At 36.8% G+C, this 24163-nt stretch overlaps 1 protein-coding gene across 1 annotated transcript; it reads right to left on the reverse strand.

Annotated features, from left to right (window-relative positions):
* Positions 1–575: 575 nt before the first annotated feature.
* avpr2aa (arginine vasopressin receptor 2a, duplicate a) lies at positions 576–20989 on the reverse strand. Its single transcript, XM_077217920.1, has 7 exons — positions 20564–20989; positions 20054–20109; positions 10940–11247; positions 9724–9969; positions 9367–9513; positions 4523–5126; positions 576–2414 (listed from the first exon to the last, which is right to left on the reverse strand). The coding sequence occupies exons 3-7, from the start codon at positions 11243–11245 to the stop codon at positions 2215–2217; spliced, it is 1503 nt and encodes a 500-aa protein (XP_077074035.1). The 5' UTR covers positions 11246–11247; positions 20054–20109; positions 20564–20989; the 3' UTR covers positions 576–2214.
* Between the last annotated feature and the right edge of the window lie 3174 nt (positions 20990–24163).

The raw sequence follows: 24163 nt of genomic DNA on the forward strand, positions 1-24163 counted from the left end.
TATATGATCTTTATTGACCTCACAAAGCCTTTGACTCAGTTTCCGACATCAGGCTCTGGCTTATTCTGCATAAGATTGGATGCCCAGAGAAATTCATTAACATTGTCCGTTCATTTCATGATGGCTTGCTTGGTCAGGAGCTGGATAATGTCATCTCCAATGGCACCCAACAGGACTGTGTGCTCGCCCCATTGTTATTCACCATCTTCTTTTCCATGATGCTGTCTGTTGCTTTTAAGGACTGCGACATGGGCATTCCAATCCAGTTCAATAGTTCAATCCAATGTTTTCAATCTATGCAGGCTTCAGGCTCACACAAACAGACATTCCGCAATTTTGCGTGACATCTTGTATGCAGATGACTGCACACTGATGGCGCACACCCTTACCGAAGCCCAGGGACTTTGTTTATCATAACAACATCTAGCCTGTTTATATGTGACACCTGTGGCCGCCCTTGTACTTGTACGATCTTCGCATCAACAACAACTGTGACGCGATCTGTTGTGTCGACAGTTTAGACCATTATTAGGATTGATGAATTTACAGATTAGTCCATATACTTTCAGACAATCTTGAATTTCTTTTGTGATTTATTTGGATTCTTTAGCTTTTGTTTCTATATCATAAGGATTTGACAAAGACATTTTTTCTCTATAAAATGTCAAATAAATATATTTAGATAAACATCAATAGATTTTTACTTTTATTTACATTATATCTTGTGTGTTTTTATTTAATCTAAGCCTATATGTGAACAGTGTAACAAATCAGCTACTGCTACAAAAATAATCTCTTAAATCAGTACTTTGTTTTCTAGCAAAAATAGCCAGTCTTAAAGGTGCTCAAAGCGATGTCACGCGTTTTTTAGGCCACAACATTTTTTGTCACATACAACAAACATCTCCTCACTATCCGCTAGCTGCCTGTCCCCTGAACACACTGTAAAAAACACGGTCTCTGCAGACACCCCAGGCTCCACAAACGGCAACAAAAAACAAACTGGGCTTACCCGCACCACGAAACATAACAAACTGTTCCAGCCAATAACCGATAAGAATGGTTTGGGGGTGCGGTTTGGGGGGTTAGTGCGCGGATGAGGAGGAGGGAGCGTCTAGCTAGCCTTCGTTTTGTTTGACAATACTTTAAACGTCAACAAGAAGTGATGTCAGCTGACATCGCTTAGAGCACCTTTAAAACAAGATCAATTGAATTGATTAGCAAAATTCTTTAATACATTACAACTTGTCTTTTTAGAGGCTTATGTTTTTTTACCCCACTGGCTAATTTTTAAGTAAAAATACTGATTAAGAAAAGGATTTTTACAGAGTATCAGAGGACTGATCCTGAATATTTGTATATACTTCAGTTATAAATCAGTTAATTTCAAGGCATTGTAACCTGATGTCATTTTCGTTTCTCTTCTTTTATCATTTTTATATTCGTTATGACTTCCTATTATCCTTACACAAATTTAAATAGTGCTCTTATAAATTATTCCAACTGTTATTGAGGAACTGAAAGTGTTGCTGCTTTGCGCACCGCATATTTTGTCAGTCTGCTTATTATTCAATATGACACATTAAATATATAAATCAGTCCATTTGTATACCTGTACCTTATGTATTGAATGGTAATGAAAGTCAGATATTTGTCCAACAAGGAAGGAATATCACTTCTTAATCCAGATTTTTCTGTCTGTCCTCTGGATGTAGTTTCCATGCATGGATCACATAATTTATCTTCTTCCTCAGTCCTTGCCATGCAAGCTCTGAATCTGAAAAAGACTTATGGCAGAAAGACTCACTGAAATTGCTGGCTCTTAGGTTAAGGCCTTGATCTCTTCTTCCTTTTCGGGTTAAGACTTTATCTCCGTCTCTCAGACAACAGAGGACAATTGCAATAAAGTATTCTTAGTGTTCTTTGGAGTTTAATGAAGTTTATTATGACAGTCAGTAAGCTGTTCTTTATCCTGGTGGATGAGATCAGCCTCATTATCAGTGGTCCGTTTTTGAATAAAATGATCTTTATGTCACATATTGGTCCAGTTTGCTCATTAGCATACCACTCTTCATAGTTAAAACAGCATCTTCAGCTACTCTGAATAGAAGATGTAATATCTCATGACAACATGTCTTCCACATGAGTAGGACAGATACACCCAGATATATCACCACCTCTGCTGACATTCAATTTTAGTTTATTCTGTGGGGGTCAGTACTGGTTGTCCTTGGTGGTGGAGGTGTTTATATCACTGGAGTGGTCGTGCATCGAGCTCCTGCGGAACAGCTTTGGCCGACAGCGCAGTAGAGCAAGAAGTTCACGCGACACGCTGCTGGAAAAGGCTGTGTAGATCCACGGGTTCGTACAAGAGTTCAGACTGGCTAACAACATCAGGATGGTGAAAGCCACTCCTGAAAATGAGGGAGAGGGGTAAAGAAAGTCAAATTAAATTCAAGTCAAACATTATAGAGGTCAAGTTATTGTCTTTATTTAAGGGCTACTACTAATATAAACCACATTAGAGACGGTGACATTTTGAAATGCGCTGATCTAAGAGCGGTTTCAAAAAGCTTGTTTATATTTGCACAAACACTCACCCCAGCTAACAGGGAATGTTCTCAGAACAGTTATGAACAAACATTCGAGGAACATTGTCTGGTCTTAAATAACATTATAAAACATTTAGCACAAAAATTTGATGTATACATCAATCATGGAACATTTTTTCTGAATCATTTTAGTTGGACGTTCATTTTATTTTTTAAACATGCTTTATATTTGTTTCAGATAGTTCAGATAACATTCAAAAGTAATGTTCAATGTTAGCAAAATGACAAAATTTAACATTCCCTTAATGTTTTCTCTAACATTCATAACCAAGATAAAAATGTTTTTAAAACAATTAGAATTGTTTTTTTTAACATGCTGAGAACATTTAGAAATAATGTTTTCATAACTTAATGGGAATGTTAGCAAAATGTTCTTAGAACATATTTTTGTTAGCTGGGGCCATTCTCGGCTCCTCAAGGCATTTATAGTTTATATTCATAAAACAACAAACATACTTCAGAACCAAATCAGTATGGTATTTACATTGTTCATTCCAGTGTTTGTTTAGTCATGTTGTTTTTTTTTTGTGACTTTTACAATAATTTTATGAAGTGCACGTTAATAAAATTTTTGATTTTACTTTTTATTTTACACAATATAAAGTAAAAAAGATATTGTTAAGGATTTTTTATAATGAAATTAAACTAAATTAAATTTGTTGTAGTTTTTTACTGCCTCAAAAAGTTCAAGAACAAATTCAAAATTCAAAGTCATCCAATTTGTCCTTTCTATTTATCAAAGAATCCTGAAAAAAATTGTTTCATGGTTTACACAAAATACTAAGCAGCACAACTGTTTTCAAAATGTATAAAAATAATGTATAATAATAGAACATCTTACTTGGGTCCCAGTTAGAATATTAGATTGATTTCTGAAGGAACATGTGACACTGAAGACTGGTGTAATGACAGCTTTGCCATCACGGTAAATTACATGTGAAAATATATTAAAATAGAAAACAGTTCTTTTAAATTGTAATAATATTTCACAACATTACTGTTTTACTATATTTTTAGTGTTCTAATAAAAACATTAAAAAGTCAAATTTGGTAGTGTAGAGCGTACACTTTAACAAACAGGAAATAAAGAAATGGAAGGCTTCCAAGCAGAGATTAATAATAACAACAAATATATTATAATTTAATTTTCCATTTTGGGAAATTCAGTTTGAAAATCTCTTAAACAGTTTATATGACATACAACTGTTCAAGTATGTTGCCCATTTTGCTGCACGTAAACAGCTCAAACAAATCAAAACCAGCTGGAGTGGGAGCACAGATGTATAGCAGCTTTCAGTGGTGAGAGATATCAAAATCTGGTTAGTGATGTAAGAGCAGCAGGGAATGGAGAAGGGTTATTTATTGGTGTGAAGAAAATGGCTTTAAATATGGATGTGTCTAGGAGAGCGAGAGATGAAGAGATGGAGGAGGGCATTTGCAAGTTAACACTGACTTGACTCATTGCATTGACAGGCTCTATATTTTCCAGATAATTTGCAACCATTCCAATAAACTTTCACAATCCAATGAGTCAGTGCTCTTGTAAAGGAATTAATAATACCCTTTTTGAACAGCCAAATGTCGTCATTGAGTTGTACCTCATGCTTTACCTCCAAAAATGGCTATGCTTTATCCAGTACTGAGTAGTAACTGATTACATGTAATCTGGATTATGTAATCAAATTTCAAAAAAGTACTTGTTTTAGATTAGATTAGATTGCATTTTAAAATGCTCATAATCAGATTATTTTTTTATTGATATATAGTACAAAATACTTATATTCAAATCCATGTGATAAACGATTTACTAACTACAGTTATCTTCATGTAATTTGTAATCAGTTATGGACTATAATTTGTAAGGAATCTACCCAGCACTGGCTATATTTCTTGTGTCTTTAACTTCTCACCTTGGTCAGGGGGGTTGGGGTCCCAGGCAGCCCACAGCTGTACAATGAAGAAGGGTGACCAGCACAACGTATAGACAAGCACAATGACCAGAGTCATCCTCACTGTTTTAGACATAGCTTTGGACACACCTGTAAGAGGTGGATGGAGATGGCAAGGTGGGAAAGAGGGATTTGATGAAGTATTGGATTCTTCAGTAGTGGTTGTCCTGTGAGGAACAGAGTATCCATATGATGTCTGGAATGCTGCAGAGTTGCTCCAGATGGTGTGTTGGTGAGTCTGAATGTGAGGCAGCACATCAGGAGATGAATTGTGAGTCTGTGAGGCTAGATCATTTTGACTGTAACCATCCTGACAAGATTTACCACAACAATCAGGCTCTGGTGTGTCATCAGTGTTGCAGGCGTGAGAATGGGATGAGCCACTGTTGGTATTCTTTTTATGGAGTTCTCTTGCTTCTCTCGGCATGTGTGAGACTTTAGCTTCGCTGGCCCGCTTTTTGAAGATGGGAAAGTGAAAAATGACGAGATTCTTCTTCACGTCAGCAGAAACCACACGTTCTGATTTCAGGTAGATGTTATCATGGATCTCTTTGAATATTCGTACCTAGAGACAAAAAAATATATACATAATTTTTTTAACTTGTTGCTTAAATTTTACATTGCACATGCTTTATTCTGTTCTAGGTTATTCCTAAAGATCACCACCACTAGGTGTCGCTGTTCAATGCAAATACACCAGGCGCAAGGCGCGACGCAAGTGTTTTTTGCTAGTTTCAGCCCGACTCAGTTATCATTTACACATCCTGCGCCACATTGTTTAAATAGCAAATGCATTTTGTGTGCCCATACTGCACACAAATATACTGGTCTGAAAACGAAGCGTGTTCAGTCGCATTGCTATTTTGAGGCAACTGAAATAGACTGTGCCGTTGACCAGCTGAAACCTGTTCTAAAGTCAATAGGCCCTATTTTAACGATCGAATGCATGGCGCAAGTGCACTTATATAAATTGCCTCTGACTTAGGGCGTGTCCGAATCCACTTTTGCTAATTTAACAACGGGAAAAATGGCGCACCCGGCGCATGTTCTAAAAGGGTTGTTCCTATTCTCTTAATGAGTAGTGGGTGTCAATCAGAGTCTCATCTCCCACTCCCTTCAAAAGCCAGTTGCGCTCACGTCATGGCGGATTCACTATTTACATGTAGGAATATGCAAGCAGAAAAACAACGCTTCTCTAGCGAGGAAACGGATCTGCTCGTACACGAGATTAAAGCACGCGAGCAGACCATCTACAGGACAAAGTGTGCGTGTGTTGTGGACCCGCCTCTCGTGTAGGTACTTATTTTGAATAAGTAATTACTTCATGGCCACTAAAAAAGTACGTTCTATGAATGCGTGTAGTATGAATGTATTCTGCTCATAGGCTACTAAATTCACCATTTTTTGCATTAACCTGTGATCTACCAGCATCAGTTGCATCGCTTTACTGCCATTTATAAAATCTCTCCCGTGGCCTCATGGGATAATAACGTGTCCATCGTATGCACACTTCAGAATCTCTCCGGAAGAAGTAGGTATTCCGGGTACTTTTTACCTACTCTTTTATGAGTACTGTGTATTCAGACATACTTCATTTGGCACATAATGTTTTTCACTTACTAGTAGGGAAGTATGCGATTTCGGATGCAGCCATAGTGGTGGGTCAATCAAAGAGTCTCGAATCGTTTGAGAACCCGAACCATATGAATTGGTTCATTGAAAAGATTCATTCAGATTGGCTGACTCATTTGTTAAAGGTACACTATGTAACTTTTGGCTCTCCCGGTTAATAAACAAAACTGCATGCGTCTTGCAGAAGAACATTGTGAACGTCGCATCATTTTGATTTCCCCGGCAAAAAACATATTTTTATGTCCGTAATATAAAAATCAGTCAACAGGGTTTAATAGACAACCTAGGAAGGTAGGGTTGGTCTCTCTTTTTTCTTTGTTCTATTTTTGAATAGTCAAGTCAAGTCATCCTCATTTATAGCGCTTTTAACAATGTAGATTGTTTCAAAGCAGCTTTACAGAGATAAACATATAATTTAAGGTAACAGAGATTGGTTTGGTTTTATAGTGGCTCTTGAAAAATGTTTTTTCCAGCTAAAGTTAGTTTTGATTGATTCACTTCCATCTAAATGATCATTTGTTATTAAATTAGGGGCCGCTAAGACGACACCGCTCTCTCCAAACAGACCTCAAACGTGAACCCGTGATAGACGCCGATGGCGTTCACATGCGCATTAAGAATTGATTCTATAGTTATGTGCGTTTGAATATATGTGCGCAGGTTTGTAATTCCTTACAAACCATGCCTAGACAAACTACTTGTCTATAAATTGATGCAGAATTTTTATTTTATCTTATCACTTTGGGTAGGTACGCGAACCGAAAAATTCCACAACACTTTATCTGTAGAGTGGTATAGGGATCCTCCATAGGGAGAGGCTAGTTGGCACTTCAGCACTGCATTGTCATCAGGTCAATAGATTGCATTGTCAATAGATGAAAACTCTTACATATATCCCCTGTAAATCATTTGTTAAAAAAACACTGATTTGTTCCTGAAAAAACAGCACTACATACTCTCAAAACAGCGGTTCTCAATTTTGGATTATCTTCAAATTTACAACATCTATTAGGTGGTGAATTGAATCTGGTGTGTTATAAGGACGATATCCAAAATGTGCAGTTTTGAGAATTACTGCTAGTCTTTAGCATTCACCTCTCTTAATGGAAATCTTGTTTATAAAACTAAACCCAGATGGGACGTTTAACAGAAGTAAAGTCATTTAATCACCAATGAAGCTCAAGTATGAAATATTAACTGCAAGTAAAACATCCCATTATTTGTATAAACATTCATGAGAATGTAAAAAGACATCTGGAGGTCAGTGCCAAAAACAACTTAACGTGTAAGTTCATAAAGTGTGGGGAGTTTTTCATTACTGCAGGTTTTTTTTTTTAATTTTTTTTTTTTATGTATGTATTTGAACCTTTTTTACGCCAGTAAGACATTTGCTTAAGGATTACCATCCAGGTGTTTAATGGCCATAACAAAGGTTGAAGATTCTTACAAAATGTTTTTAAAAAATGTTTGTTGTCAAAGACACATTGTCCACTCAGTGTGAAGAAATTTTAGATTTGGGTTATGCACAGTGAACTTTTTCTTAAATAAGACTGGCTTGCTGGGAACAGTATCATCTGGTGGAAGGAAATATCTGCACATTAGAGAATTTCTCTCCTGAAATAGAACTTTACTGACCAAAACCCCTTGGCCAGGTCAGAGAGCATAATCTCACCAAACAAGCATTGTGATACATGTCAGGGGATCCGCCTCCCCTCAAATGATTTTTACTCCAGCAGCTCATGATTTATTAAAAAGATAAGTTCTTTTCTCCAGATTACAGCTGAGATATTTCAATAGTGTTGCAGGAATGAGTCCTAAAACCTGAAACCTGTGTTAACACAAGCTCAAGATATATTTTCATTTGAAAAAAATGGAAAGTGCTGCTAACAGCTTAGTGGTGGTGGCATTGCAGTCATGCGATTGTGATGGTTTTTTTTAAAAGCCTTCTTTCAATTGTATAAAGGCTTTACAATTTTCTTGATGGACAAAACATATAAGAATTATGAAATTTTGTTGGTCAAAGAACTTCTTTTCAGCAATAAAACAAAAACCTAAATGGAAAAATTCTGTTGTCTTTTTGTCAGGGGTGATGCTAATTTCCAGTTTTTTGTAGGTTGGCCTACAAAAATACATCACCTTTGCAGCACAATACACTGTATAAAAAAATCTGTAGAAAATTACAGTTTTCAAGTACATTTTCCTTTAAATTTATGGACATTTCATTCAACCTTAAAGGGTCAGTTCACCCATAAATTAAAATTCGGTCATTAATGAACTCACTTGGAACTCACGTTCCAAACTAGTAAGACTTTTGTTCATCTTCGGAACACAAATGAAGATCTTTTTAATGAAATTTGAGAGATTTCTGTCCCTTCATTGACAGCTTAGGTAGTGTAGACATTAAAGTAATCCATGTGACTCTTGTGGTTTAAGCTCAGGTTTATGTAGCGGCGCAAGGGCTTTGTTTGCGCAAAAAAAACCCCAAAACATGTATTAATTTATTTACCAATTCATTTACAAAATATTTGTCTCCGATGCACGTCCACGCAACAACGTCTGCTCTGGCGTCAACACAACACGTATGTGTCGTGGTGCTCTTGTGAACGTGTGTTGGAGATTAATATTTTGTAAATAAAGTGGTAAATTATGTTAGTTTTTTTGCAAAAACGGAGCACTCATAAATTTAAGGTTCAACATGGACTTTAATGGTGTATTTACTACCTTTCTGGGTCTTGAAAGTGGTAGTTGCAAAGGCTATTAATGGAGAGACAAAAATCTTTCAGATTTCATTCAAAATATCTTCATTTGGGTTATGGAGATGAACGAAAGTCTACTGGTTTGGAACGACATGAGGGTAAGTAATTCATGACAGAATTTAAAGGTAGATTGGACTGTATTTAAATGAACTAATAGAGTGTAGGGGGAGTAGAACTAAACTATCATCTATGTTGGCTCATCCAAGAAATGAAATCCCTATGTTGATTTTTATAAGAAGAAATACTATTGATAAAAAAACTGTTAGTTTAACAGTAGTTGCTTTTAAACTAGGCCCACTAATGGTAATTCTAATGTGATTCTGTAATGTCTAACTAATGTCTTCACATTATGGTTTTTTAAGGTGAATGCGGAAACTGGGAATAGAGACAAATGAAATGCACTAGCGCCAGCAGTACCTGACAAATGGTGATAATAAAGGTAGGAAGCACAAACACGGCTACAGTCATCCAGGTGACATAGGTTTTCAGCCCCCAGGACTCGGCAAAGTGCCCCCAGCATTCAAACACTCCTGGAGAGACCTCTGACCTGGAGAAAATAAACACCTGTAGGGAAGACAGCATTGGGAAAATATTTTAAAATAGTTCCTTTTGTGTTTCATGGTGTGAATAGCACCATATGTGTTTGTAATGACTTGAAGGTGAAAAATGTATTGCAAATATTGGGTGAATATTGTATAGATTGCATATTCACTGACTGATACTTCCTATAACATTTTAAATGTTGTAATACTTTAGTATTGACAACCATAGTACCTGTGGCACACTGAGAACAAGGGCTAGACCCCAGGCTACCATGATGGGTGTATTCCAGCATGAAACTGCCCCTCCTTTGTAAGTCTGCAGGGGACAGCAGATGGCATTATGGCGGTCCACTGTCATAGCAACAATCATGTAAGAGGATGCAAACATTCCCACAATCTGCAGATATTTCACTGAGCGGCACAGCACGTCAGGACCTTGAAATCTCTCTGTGATAACCCATACCAGCTGCGGGAGCACCTGCAAAACAGTAAACTGCTGTTGGCAAGTCACTTAAAAGAAATAATGCCAGGGTTACCAACTTGGTTACCTGGCTGGAGTGAGATATTGAAGACATGGCTTGAACCAATCACAGGTACCTATAGGAGGTTTTGAGGGTGCAACAATTCATTTTTAATTTCATTTTACAAGTTTAATTTTGTACAATATACAGTTTTTTACATTTCAGTTGCATGTTGTTTAACTACCTAATACAGGGCTGCCAACTCCACGCATTGAGCGTGAGACACACGCAATTGACCCAATTCTCACGCTCTCACGCCACACCCCCGATTTCTCACGCTTAAGTGTCAACCCGGTAGGTAAAATGCCTGAAAGATGAGTTTATCTATATATCTACCTGTTGAGCCACTCGCGATCGACTAGTTATACCGCAAATTAGTTAAATATCCCGTAATCTAGAGTAAAGATATTGTGCTCCAAACCGCGCGCACAGCAGAGGTAAGCGAGCGAGAGACCTTGCGTGTGCAGACCAACCCCCCCCCCCGTTGGAGTAGTCTCACGCCAAGCTAAACTCAAAAGTTGGCAGCCCTGCTAATATTACTTGAGGGGTACCAGTCATATTTCCTACAGGCCAATTCATTAAAAATATTAATAATAGAAAAATAAAAAAAGCAAGCAAGATAGTTTAAAATCACTAAATTATAGATAAAAAAGAAAAACAAACCCAACAGGTCAAATGTTCTGCAGGAACATAAAATATATTTACTTTCTTACATAAATTTATTTTTTGTTGAGCTCCGCCTATTTGATATTCATGCACACGCATCTTTGAAATTTAACTGACTCGCTTAATCTTATGACTGTTGTACGAAATGGAAAATGGACTCTCGAGAAAGCTTCTATCGAGCGCATTTGGCGTGAGATTTTGTATGGTGACGTGAGAGCGTGAGACTGTGTTTTGCTAAGCATTAAACAAAGTTCAGCTTACCTGAAAAAATGCCACCACAAGGTCTGCAACACACAGATTGACCATAAATAGGTGCATGGGTGCATTGTATTTGCGTCGCCTCAGCAGAACCCACAGTACAAAGCTGTTCCCTAGTGTTGCCAGAGCGAGAACCAGACCCAGAATTCCAATCTCGGCTTGAGCTAGAGCCACGTCCCGAGCTGGACCGGGCACCTGAGTGCGGTTTATTGTGCTGTTTTGAGTGACCAACCAGAAGTATGATCCTCCTCTGAAAGTGCTGTTGAGTTCAGCATGCTCAGAGAATGCCTCTCCTGAGAAGGTCTCCATGCCTGCAAGAATTGGTCACAAGGAGGTGTGATATAGGTGATTTGTATCAGAACCCATATTTAACATTGGACATCAAGTGGTCTTGAAATGAAATGTGGAAATGTATTAAAAATTATTTGCATATGCAAAATTATTAATGTGACAGGCTGAATAGAAAAATGGGTAACACTTTGCAATAAGGTTTCATTTGTTAACATTAGTCAATATATTAAATAACATAAACTATAACCATGATACAATTTGCAATACATTTGTTACTGTATTTGTTAATCTTTGATAATGTTAGTTAATAAAAATACAGCTGATGTTCATTGTTTGTTCATGTTACTTCACAGTGCATTAAGTAATGTTAACAAATAAAAATTTTGAATTTAATAATGTATTAGTAAATGTTGAAAATAACGCTGTAGAAACTGTAGAAATGCAGTTTATTATTTGTTCAGTTTAACTAATGTAGCAAATGAAACCTTATTGTAAAATGTTACTGAAAAATACTATTTTGGTATTTTAGCTATTTTTTGGATTACATAATGTACTTTAAGTGTTTTTTTACAAACACTGAACCAGATATTGTATTAGTATTAGCCATATTAGCACGTCCAGAGGAATTTGCACTCTAAACATATATATGTACACACAATACATTGTCATCGCATCGCAACTCTCGTCATTAATCTTGTTTTATGATCTTTTGCCACTTAGTTAATTAAGCAATTTCACAGACACACAAAAAGCAAGCAAACAATTCTGCTTCTTCCACTCTTTGATTTATTTTATTCCCCATGGATACAGTTTTTTTCCAAAATGAGTCTGTCAAGTCCTCTCTTTTTTGTTTTGTTTTCTAAATTTTCCCCTTGATTTGACTCCTACAATCCCACCCAGCTTAGTCCATCACATTCGCTCCCCATTTGTATCTCTCATACCCCTGATTGACTCCATAAAGCCCTCCTCCTTCCTCCTCCCTCTGTTTTCCGTTTCTCATTCCTTTACCCCATTTTCTATCGCTTCCTCTGTCTGTTATCAATTGCTCCTTGATCCCAATAAAATCTGGTTTATTTTCTTAACTATGCAAATAAATAATACAAATAAAAATATCAGTTGCAAAAATGAGACTGACAGTTTGAGAAAGAGTGGTTGCATGAGACGCTGGGTTAAATAAACAGAGAAGAGGAGGTGGGGTAAGCAATCGGATACAGGGCATGAGATGAGAAAACACAAAAGAGAAATAACTATAGGGCCATGCATACCAATACAAAGTTTGCCCATATATGAGAATAAAAAAGGCTGTGTTAAATGGGAACAATTATCATCTTTCTTATCTACTGATGCTAGACCCAACACATTTAAAACGGTAACTATTTATAAATGTAATTTTTACTGACAAATTTATCCAGTGCTCCTTTTACAGGAACATCTCCTCCCCGCTCTTAAAATGCTTGCCATTTTAATAGAAAAAGAATGAAAAATGCTACAGTGTAAACCTAACTAAGTTGCTAAAGTACCAAATATGGTGTAAAAAATTTCAAATAAATTAGATTTAACAGGACAACATATGCAATTTTATTGTTAAATAATGCTATATTATATACTAAGTTCTGTTATAAAACTCAAGATGTTACGAGTCAATTTGACCCATTTTGATTTTTGAGTTGTCGGAAATACCGGTTAACCTATGCTTTTTCTAATTTAGGGTCATGAACATGCATGCAAAGTTTCAACATGCTGATGTGTTTTGACATATACACACATAACTACCATTACGTTTGTGATGTTCGTAGGTCAATTTGACCCCGCATATTTTAATATTCTAAGGCAAAGAGGCAAAGAAATGTGCATACAGAAATTTTATACGATCTTGCTGTTCGTGGGTCAATTTGACCCATATAGGCAACTGTTCAAAAGCAACTGAACAGACACAAAAGCAAGTGTCTGTACTTGCTCTGCACCAGAAATGATAAACAAAAGCAGCAGTCGTAGATCTATCCAGCCATAACCAAATACATTAACATTGTCATATCTATTACGGTGCTAAAATCTTCAGAGAGTTGTCATGATAGAAAGATTTAAATAATGTATATAATACTGTATAAATAATGAATAACTGTTATTATTACTCAAAAATGTGTTATATTTAATAATACTATACATTCACTTTTATACGTGCAAATAAAAAATTATGTTTGTTAGTGAAAGAGTCCCCTATTACTTTTCTATGAAAACTTTAAAAGGACGTTGTGGACGCATTATTATTATTATTATTATTATTATTATTATTATTATTATTATTATTATTATTATTATTATTATTACTATTTTATTTATGGTACAAAGCAGAGTAGTTTGCTATATTAGGAAGTTTGAAGAATTAACATTTAGGCTCATGATATATTTACAAGCAGCAAAAACCCATCCCATAATGCATGAAACATTATCATCATACATTACACAGTGAATCTGAAAGGATTTTATAGTGTAACAAAGACACAATGGTGATAATTCATCACTGGTTGAACCTGGATACTTGATAATACCTATTAATTAATTTCATTATACTTTGAATTTAAATTAAATTAATTATACATTATATAGTCCAATCTAAAAAAATAGGTGCCTATTATACAGTTTCTGCCTATCCATCTCTTTCATGTCTTTGACTCTACCTTTCCCTTTGTTTCTACACATTTTCTCCCTTCCTTTATGTTTCTCATTCGATCTCTCTCTTTCTGAAAGACCATTGTTTTCCTTAAATCTTAAATCAATGTGTTCTTTACACTGCGTGTGAACTGTATGTCTGTGTAATTATCTGGGATTTGGTGGTAATATAGTATTCTGACAAAAAATCTAATTCAGATTTTTTTTATTTAGATTTGTAAAAATTATTTACATAGCCTTTAATCAGTGATCTGAAATATGTTTTTTACATTGAACCATTTAACTCTTTAGCCCCGAATACTGGTCTAAATAATATAAGAATGTTTCATTTAGAAAAGTAATTTACAGTACCTGATAATACCTGATAATATCTATCATCTGTCATTCTATTAGCACTCTATACTTCATTCTCTTTCAGAAAATACAAATACTAAGATTGTGAAACTCTTGCTTTTTACAAAATTCGTTTTTTTAAATGTCTTGCGCTGTCTTTCCAGGTCCAGTCATAAATAAAAGCGAGTGTCCTTGTCACAGCTGTGTTTGAGGTCATCCTCTGAAGCAGCTGATGCATGAGCTGTTCGTTTTACCCTTGCTTTGACATTTTCTACCTTTCCTTGAATCCCTTTCCCTCTGAGGAATCCACTAATATGGTGCAGCTGAAATGTTGACCTAGACTAAATATAGCTGACGATACAAAAAAGCACTTTGCTTTTGCAACGCACTTTTTTATGCAGAATACTTGAAAGTGTTTTAAACTTGGTTTGACAGCAATGGTATTGGTGTGATGGTGTGCTTGGACAGATCACCTCATGTTGCTTCAAGACGACTGGCCATGAAATAATTGTGCAGTGAGTTGTTTTATTAAATGCATAATAAGTATGGCTTATTCAATTGGAAAGGCAGTTTATCTTTTTGAAAATGGTCAGTGAAAGGAAGTGCGTAAAATATGTTTATTGTCAACCTCAGGAGGTCAAACTTATATGAGCTGGTTTGTTTAGCATTGAGCTTTTTTTGTAAAAACCATGCCGGTACAAGCTAAATAGTATGTTTTTTGGTCATTAAAATTAGTTTAAAAATTAAAAATAGTTTTGGACTATGATGGGAATATTGGTTCAACAGATTATGTAAACATTATGATATAATGACCATTATGATCATTTTAATATTAGATAATAATTGATGAAATATATCTAATAGTTATCACTGCAGACAATGTTATTTGCGTCCTTTAACATTATGGGACACCGAATTGTACCATATTCAAATAAAAAAAGATTTTATTTTACAGGAATCATGATACTTTTGCACTTAAAGAGTCTGAAATTAAATAATTTCCTAATTATATTGTCACGATTGGGTGGTTGCAGTATTAATAACATGACAAGGGAGAATACAACGAGAACAATATAAATCACATATGCTCAGGAACACTCTGGAAACTCGGAATTAAGCACTACCACAGGGCTTAAATACACAGGGAGTAATGAACATAACAGCAAACAGGTGTAGAACCCAACTCAGTAACCAAGGCAACTAACAATGACAGGGAACACAGGAAAACTAGAACAGATCAAAGTGAAACCAAAACACTGTCAAACTAAACATAATCCTGACATTACTCCCCCCTCCGGAAGGCACGTCCTCACGCCATAACTACTATTAACAGTCCAACTGAGGAGAGAGGGCGAGGCTGTGGAGGCGGGCGAGTGGCTGGCGAATGGCAGGAAACAGGAGGAGATTATGGCGGGAGAGACCAGGGTGGCAATGACGGTGGGAGGAGACAGGGAGGAGAGGAAAGCAGAAAGATCCAAGTTGGAAACCAAAGCACAGCCAGGACGAATGACCACAGCGGAGTCGAGGGAGGGAGGAGCCATGTTAGAGACTTGGAAGGTGGATCCAGGTGCACGACAGACTTAGACTGTGCTGTTGGTGGTGGAGACTCAGATGGTGCCAAAGAGATGATGTGACCAAGCGACATCGGATCTGGAGGCCGAGGCGGAGCCACAGCGACAAGTGTCCAAGGTGGAGTCAGGGTGCCAGGGAATTTTTATGGCGTAGCCAGTGGGACTCAGGACCAAAGTGGAGCCAAAGGGGTGGAGGGATGTGGCGTAGGCAGAGCGCGCGACTGACCAAGGTGTGGCCGGGGGGGTGATGGTCCCAGGTGGAGCCGAGGGAGGGAGTAGCCAAGGTGGAGTTGACTGGTTGACAGGCCGAGGTTGAGTGAAGGGCTTGGCGGCTGGGTGTGGAGCAAGGGGATCCCCTAGCCAAGGCGGAGCTGGAGCCTGGAAGACCCAAGTCAGATCCTTGCAGCAGACTGGAGTCAACAACGGGGGAGCCGAGGGTCTGAAGGGAAACAGGGTAGGCTAACTGTCTTTAGTAGAGGATGTGTAAGAGGGAGACTGGGTGGGATCTTTGGAGACACAAGAGAATTGGAGCTGGGCTAGACCAGTGGAGACACAGGATACTTTGGAGCTTGGTGGGTCCAGTGGGGACGGGAGACTCCGGGATATATCCTCTTGCACTTTCTTATAAAAATTTCTAGAGGCCATATGCAGCTCACCCTCAGCATCTGGATTATAGGCGGGGCTCCATTCCATTCCCGCAAACAATGATCATCTCAGGCTCTGGCATAGGCACCGTGCAGTGTGTGGGAGGCGTCTGGCTGGGCTCTGGCTCCGGAGTGGGGCTTGAGATGTCCTTCATAGCGGGACAGATGGTGAACGCCAATCTGTTGTTCCCCAGCACCCACTCCATGAAAGTGGCGAAATCCCCCTGAGGACCGTTCACAGGCAGATACACAGAGTAAACGGTCCGGATAGTGGTTGAGGCACGCCATATCTAAAACGTCCTGTGTGTGGTTTTTGCTCCTTCTACTCAAGGTAGAGCATCTGAATGGCCAGCAAGTCCACTATTGAAGTCCTTTTGAATTGTCATTAATAATAATCTAACTAGGAACACACAGAAGAATCGCAGAAATATACTAGAAAAACACAACCACTTAATCATAAACGGCACTGAACCAAGAACAGAAGTTTAAATATATAGGGAGTAATGAGGTAACTAGAGCTGGACGATATGACCTAAAATCAAAATCTTTATTAAATGAAGATTTTACCTTGATTAAACTAATCAATGTTCATTAGCATGAACTAATAATGAGCATAATTAATGCTTCATTAGCATTAATGAAGATTTTTTTGTCTTTATTAGTTTTTTTGCCCTCATAGGTCACTGACAAGGTTTGTACTGTAAATATACTCGCCTATTCAAGGTCAAGGTCAAAGTAGCATTTATTGTCTCCCTTAGGAGAAATTTGTTTTAGATTAGGGAATTGCTGCCATAACAACACATACCACATGTGACAAACAACATTAACAAACATTTCAAATCATAAAAAACCCTGCATCATAAAAACAGTACATCTCATAAAAATTCTTGTCTGTTATACCCGCTATTGCAGTTAATTATTTTCTTGCTGCAATTGCTCATTAATTAATTTAACAGACAGTGGTACAAAAGAATATTTGTATCGGTTATGCTTACATAATAGAACCCTGTATCTCTGACCAGAGTTCATCAGCGCATACTCAGAATACAAAACATGTGAAGAGTCAAGTAAAATCTTGTTGGCCTGCTGTATAGTGCAATGCTCGAAAATATCCTGTAAGGAGCTAATTGTCTGTGTCCCCATAATTTTTCCTGCCACTCTCACCAAGTTATTTATTTGAGCTCTCAATTTTACTGTTAAACTACCAAACCAAACAACAATTCCATATCTTAAAATAGACTCTATAGTTGCTTTATAAAAAATTAACATAATATTACTGCTCACTCCAAATAATCGTAATCTCCGTAGAAAATGTAGGCGCACGTGGCTCGCGTTTTATTAAAGGTGGGATATTTTTTTCTACTGAAAGAGTGCATTATCTTCTTTGTGATTTTAAAATAATTGAAGAAAACATACTGTGATGTTGGCTTGAGCAAGTGCTAACTTTGAACCGGGACTCGAACTCTGATAAATCACAGGACAGCATTGACAATGAGTTTCTGTGCTCCTAATATTTCTCTGTACATGCAATCTAATATAATGATACACATCCGAGGGTCTAAAATCGCTTCAATGTTCAAACTGGCAAGCCTTAAAACACATACAATTGACAAAATTTAGTGAAGACGCAAGTGAAAGTGATCTGGCTTCAGGGCTCGCACGTTGTCGGAGACGCCGCGGCTTGGCTCTCTGTGTCACTGAAAACATCTTGCGAGCACTGAAGTGAGATGTTTTCCATACCGTTGTTCTTGAATGGTGTAAAATCGCTTGAATTTTCAAACTGACAAGCCTTTAAACATACAATTGACATACTTTCATGAGGATTCAAGTGAAAGTGATCTGGCTTCAGGGCTCGTGGACTGTCTGTGTGTGTGTTGACTTGGTGTTTGAGTTCGCCTCCATGTTGCTTCCATGCCGCTGACTGTTTTTAAGGGGAAAGTATTAAAAGGATTAAAAAAAGGTTCTACATTTTGGTTTCAATTACTTTTCGATCAAGCGTCCAGCCCTAAAGGTAACTAATGAATGACAGGTGAGCGTAATCAGAAACTATAGAAACAAAAAAGGATCAGGAACACAGGGAAACTGAACCAAACTAAAACACACTGAAACTAAACAGCCAAAGCCTACACCTAACTAATATATATTAAGACACTTTTTTCTCATTTGCTCATATAATTGTTTTTAAGTGGTTAATGAGCCTGGCTAACCTTTAATATTCATTTAACCTTATTTTCACAGCTCTTATTTTTCACTTATACTGACAAACAAAATAAAGATTTTTTTTACAAAGTAATTGAAATAGGAATTGAATTGGACTTCCGGAAATTGGCCAGAATATCAGATACAATATGCAGGTCGTAATAATTGCTCAAGATGGTGAGCATCTAGAAAACAGGTCAGTTTGCAACAGTTTAGTGCGTCATTAAAAATTTAATTTATTTCTAAAATACTTTCTTTAGTTTTATCTTCCAACGGCTTATGCAATTGCAAATTAATTTTCCGGGTCATGGATGCCTGCCATGTATCATAGTATTCAGCACCTTATTAATTTAATCAACTGCACACTAAAATATTGCGTCAGCATGTTTCCAAAACCTCCCTGTTGGATTTCAACAGCTTCTCACTCCTGATAAGAACATCTTGGGGAACCTCCTGCAGAATGAATGGTTTCAGAAAATTCACAGGGACCATAATAAGAGATAGTTTAAATTAATCTGTCATGATTACATAATAATAATAATAAAAATAGTACATGACCTTTATCTTCATTATTGCACTCATTCATTTTTCATTCTTAAATACTATATTACATCTTTACTTATACAAGAGCTACACAAAATTACCAAAAAGGTGAGGGAAGGCTGGATTTTAGATCATGACATGGGCATTATCTACACACCCGATGTTTAAATGCTACTGCCCTACCAGCTAACCTTGGGTTTCCTTTAGGCTTTACTGACACCATCAATCTCATGGATACTCTTACTGTTTGCATAAGTTAAAACAAGAAATAGCAATGCAATGTTTATGCCATATAATATTCTCCATGTTCTGAGAGATTAAACAGTTAGCGGATGAAGCAGCATTTTTCTCATACAGTGACCACATCACAAGTCTGCATGAACAAAACTCATCAATATGGCACTAAATGTGAACAAATTAGTAGTGCATTGTTTCCACATTCCAAAGTAGCAAACTAGTATATGTGTTGTTGACATGTCCATGAATTTTTTCAGATCAAAATTTACATGAAAATGTTCATGATTGTGTAGGAGAAAGTATTGAGAGGGAATACAGATTTTGTGGTTTGTATTACACTTTTAAAAGCCTTTTGAATTTGTAAAAATACACACTACACACATTCTATGTAGTCTCTCAATTATTGTGAATTAATGTGTCATGAAAACCGCATCATTCTAAAATAAGTAGCAACTAAATTTGGCTATTTAAAATAGTTTAAGATGGAGTATAAAATCACATTGCAATATGTCAACTTCCCACAAGTATTTCATGTCAACACACCATATTTTTGACCAAACGGACAACAATTATTTTGTTTATCCATATGTGTGTGAATGTATATTTGTGTGCATTCATGCTCGCCTCACCTTCCGTCAGTTCATGTTTCTCACTTTAATAGAAGTTCGTCTTTTATTTTGTTGCCCTAAAACACATGAATCAAATAAAAATGGGAAACTACTTTTCTATATTTCAAAATAATTTATCAACAATTCAATAGGACATTCATTCAATATGACTTTTCTGGAGAAAGTTGTGGAAGGGGAAAAAATCGAATTACTGCCTAGCACATAAAAACTACAGTTCTGTCAGTGTGGCATGCATACTTCCATTCCAATGGATTCGGACAGACTTTGCCTGACTAATGCTGAATTATTCTTACAGTAAATAACTTTGAAAGTGTTCTCTTTTTTTTAAAATTAGTGTTCACTTTTAAAATTACACATTAGTATTAGAACTATTTTATTTCCATATCCCATACTTTGAAAACATCTGTAATTTCTTTATATATTTTTTTTTCTTTTTTTTTTGCATAAATGTTTAATTGATGTAAATATTTTTTGCAGTACATATGCATTTTATAAAATAAAAAAACTTACTCTGTGTTCTTGAATCAGCAGCAATAATCCATGTGTTTTGTGAGGAGCCTCGTTCAGTTCTTCAAAGCTGCAGTTTTGCTTCGTGATGTTTAGTTGACATAAGAGCTTCCAAGCTGCCTCTGAAGAGCGTTGAGATATTTCACCACCCTTTGTGAACTTGTAAAGCTGTAGTTTTGCAGCTTTCACCCGAGTTTATTTTCACAGAATTCAGAGCTTCATTTCTTTACGGAGCCCTCGGATAGAGGCACGCAATTTATTCCAAGAAATGTCCCACCGTTCCTAAACCTCTGCGTGTCTGAGCTTTAATTTCCCACATTACATGAGCACGGGTGCACTGATGGCGTTGAATTTGAGCCTGGCTTAGTATTAACATATCTCTTACATGCCCTCGCCCCCTCTCTTCTCCTTCTCTCCCTCCCTTCTCTCCTTTTCTCAGGTCTCTTGTGTTGTTTTGTTAGATTAGGGGAGGAGCCAATAACATGAGGTGTTCTTATACATCTATCTCCATTGTGACACAGAGAACAGATAAATAGAAGCTGAGAGCTCTTTGTCACAACTTGTGCTATAGTGACAATGTTCAGACTGATCTGTGTCAGTATTTGCTTCCATATTTACATCAACCTCCACTGGGCGTGATTGCACTCTTGAATTGTTTTATTCCGTTGGACTAATAAGATGCCTGATTAACATTCACACAATACACAATGTGTTTCCATAATTGTGAAATATCTTTGCATGTCTTCAGCTGTTTACCAAGGATTTTCTGGTTTGTATTCCACTGATTCCTGAGATGGACAAACAGGTCACAGAAGACACATTTTCATTTGGTAGAAATAAAAAATGGCCACTATGTTCTTTGATTATTTTTTATTATTATTATTATGTAAAAAATTTCAAAAATGTACCTCTTTTATAAGTTTCCCAGTTGTGTCCCTAATCTTTTATATATATTATATATTTATATATATGTATATTATATATTAAGGATATATTATAAATATATATAAATTAATAGGTACAATTATTTAAAATTAGATAATATCAGCCTAAAAATGCTGGAAACCATATACCCTGTGGTTTTTTTTTTTTTGTTGTTGTTGTTTTTTTACAGTTTTTTAAGTTATTGTTCATATTTTTCGATAAAAGAATGATATTCCAATTCTGTCACGAAAATTGTGATGAAATGGATTGAGAAATGGATTTCCCTAATTTTAAGTACATTTTAAGTAAAGTTTATCCATATTTGACCCAAACATGGGTTGAAGCAACCCAGCATTTTTTAGAGTGATTGGTCCAATAAGTACTAGAAAAACTACAGGACAACTGTGAAAATAGACGAAGCGCAAAGTGCCACCAAAATAATTCGAGCAATATTCAATAAACTGGTGTTGTGGGGTAATACTTTGTATGTGACACTTTAATTTACAAATAATATACGTAATATACTCGCAGATGTTGAAACAAAAAGTGCTACAACTCTCTCTATTTCGTAAAAAAATATTGCCATCGAAATAAGCTTCCTCTTTGAGCAACTGATAAAATGTCAGTCTTGTTACATACTGAAAAGAGCCACAATTTATGCATGAAAGAGGAAAAAATAGACAGTGTGTGCATGGTGACTTATTATAAAACAAGAAATACTCCCAAAGTAGTCAGGGACTCCAAGTATACTGCACAAGACTTCTGCTGAACACATCACACTCAACTACATGCTGTGTCTCTGGTCTCTCCTGTTGTCGTGGATTTGGACAAATATCTCAGTGGCAGAATGCATTTGCAAGCTGCAGTTATTTCCCATCATCAGCAGATTTATTGAAGGGTACGTTTCCAGGGCCGAATGAGGGCCAGATCAGAGCAGTTCCACATCTCACAGACCTCATATGGCTTTCTATAGATTCAGACCTTCTTCTGTGACCAGAAATTAAAGTGTCAACTGTTTTCATCTAATAGAGCATTTGACTGGCAAAGCATGTCGGCATACTTCCTCCTAATGGAAGTGCTGAAAGACCCAAAACTTAACAACCAGTCTCTCACCGTGTTTCTGCCAGACAGAACAGATTCCATACTTTCTTAAAAACAGCTTGATAATTAGCATATACACCAGAGTCAAAGGGGTACAATGTTGGAAACATATGTGATCATTTGCGTGACTCTGTTGACCAGTGATTCCGAGTCAACACCTGGTCTCAGATCTCTTTGGACGCTCCTGCTCCATAATCCAATGATTTTCAGACCTCTCGCAAAGGAGCAGGAGAGGTAAAGTATGTGAGGCTTTTGTGTGGAGGCTCTGGAGGCTTTACAAGGGGAATGCAGTGAGACAACGCTGTACTGACAAGCAGTAAAATCAATGTAAGGTCTCTTGTGAAAAGACATGAAATACAAGTTCATTGAAGTCATTTTCTCCTGGGCTTTCTGGCGCGATGAAAGGGGCACTGAATCAACAAGTTTAGACAAAAGACCTTATTGACTGTCCTTAGTCTGAACCACATTGTTTTAACCTTAGAAAGGGTGTATGTCCATCATTGATGCAAGTTGCATCACAAATATGATATAAACTGTAGTTCTCAAAAATATTTGCTTTGGATTTATTTATATATAAATGATTTCCATTACACGAGAGTAGATGTTAAAACTTCATGCTGATTTGTACTCGGCTTTCGCCAAGATAAGCACCAACTAAGACATAGCTTTACAGTAACCTATGCTTCTACATCCATTTACGCTTCTTTCCATATGGTGATGTAAATCTCCTTCTGTCTAGTTAACACGCGGTCCTTCTCCACAATCTTCCTCAGGGTCCGGTCACCTCTTCTCGTTGTGCAGCGTTTTTTGCCACACTTTTTCCTTCCCACAGACTTCCCACTAAGGGGCCTTGATACAGCACTCTGGGAACAGCCTATTTGTTCAGAAATTTCTTTCTGTGTCTTACACTCTTGCTTGAGGGTGTCAATGATGGCCTTCTGGACAGCAGTCAGGTCGGCAGTCTTACCCATGATTGCGGTTTTGAGTAATGAAACAGGCTAGGAGTTTTTAAAAGCTTCAGGAATCTTTTGAAGGTGTTTAGAGTTAATTAGTTGATTCAGATGATTAGGTTAATTGCTCGTTTAGAGACCCTTTTCATGATATGCTCATTTTTTGAGATAGGAATTTTGGGTTTTCATGAGCTGTATCACAATATGCTAATTTTTTTAGAAGGACCTGTATATATACAGGTCCTTCTCAAAAAATTAGCATATTGTGATAAAGTTAATTATTTTTCATAATGTAATGATAAAAATTAAACTTTCATATATTTTAGATTCATTGCACACCAACTGAAATATTTCAGGTCTTTTATTGTTTTAATACTGATGATTTTGGCATACAGCTCATGAAAACCCAAAATTCCTGTCTCAAAAAATTAGCATATCATGAAAAGGGTCTCTAAACGAGCTATTAACCTAATCATCTGAATCAACTAATTAACTCTAAACACCTGCAAAAGATTCCTGAGGCTTTTAAAAACTCCCAGCCTGTTTCATTACTCAAAACCGCAATCATGGGTAAGACTGCCGACCTAACTGCTGTCCAGAAGGCCATCATTGACACCCTCAAGCAAGA

The sequence above is a fragment of the Siphateles boraxobius genome, unplaced genomic scaffold, assembly GCF_051911475.1.
Source record: "Siphateles boraxobius isolate OS27281-9 unplaced genomic scaffold, OSU_SipBor_1 77, whole genome shotgun sequence".
Classification (NCBI taxonomy): Eukaryota; Metazoa; Chordata; class Actinopteri; order Cypriniformes; family Leuciscidae; genus Siphateles; species Siphateles boraxobius.

What these genes read in the sequence shown, in the direction of transcription:
- avpr2aa (XM_077217920.1), bottom strand. Translation starts at nt 11,245, where the DNA reads ATGGAGACCTTCTCAGGAGAGGCATTCTCTGAGCATGCTGAACTCAAC. An exon ending in TTGTGGTGGCATTTTTTCAG is followed by an intron (nt 9,970 to 10,939) that starts GTAAGCTGAACT and finishes ACTGTTTTGCAG; the next exon opens with GTGCTCCCGCAGCTGGTATG. An exon ending in TTGTTCTCAGTGTGCCACAG is followed by an intron (nt 9,514 to 9,723) that starts GTACTATGGTTG and finishes TCTTCCCTACAG; the next exon opens with GTGTTTATTTTCTCCAGGTC.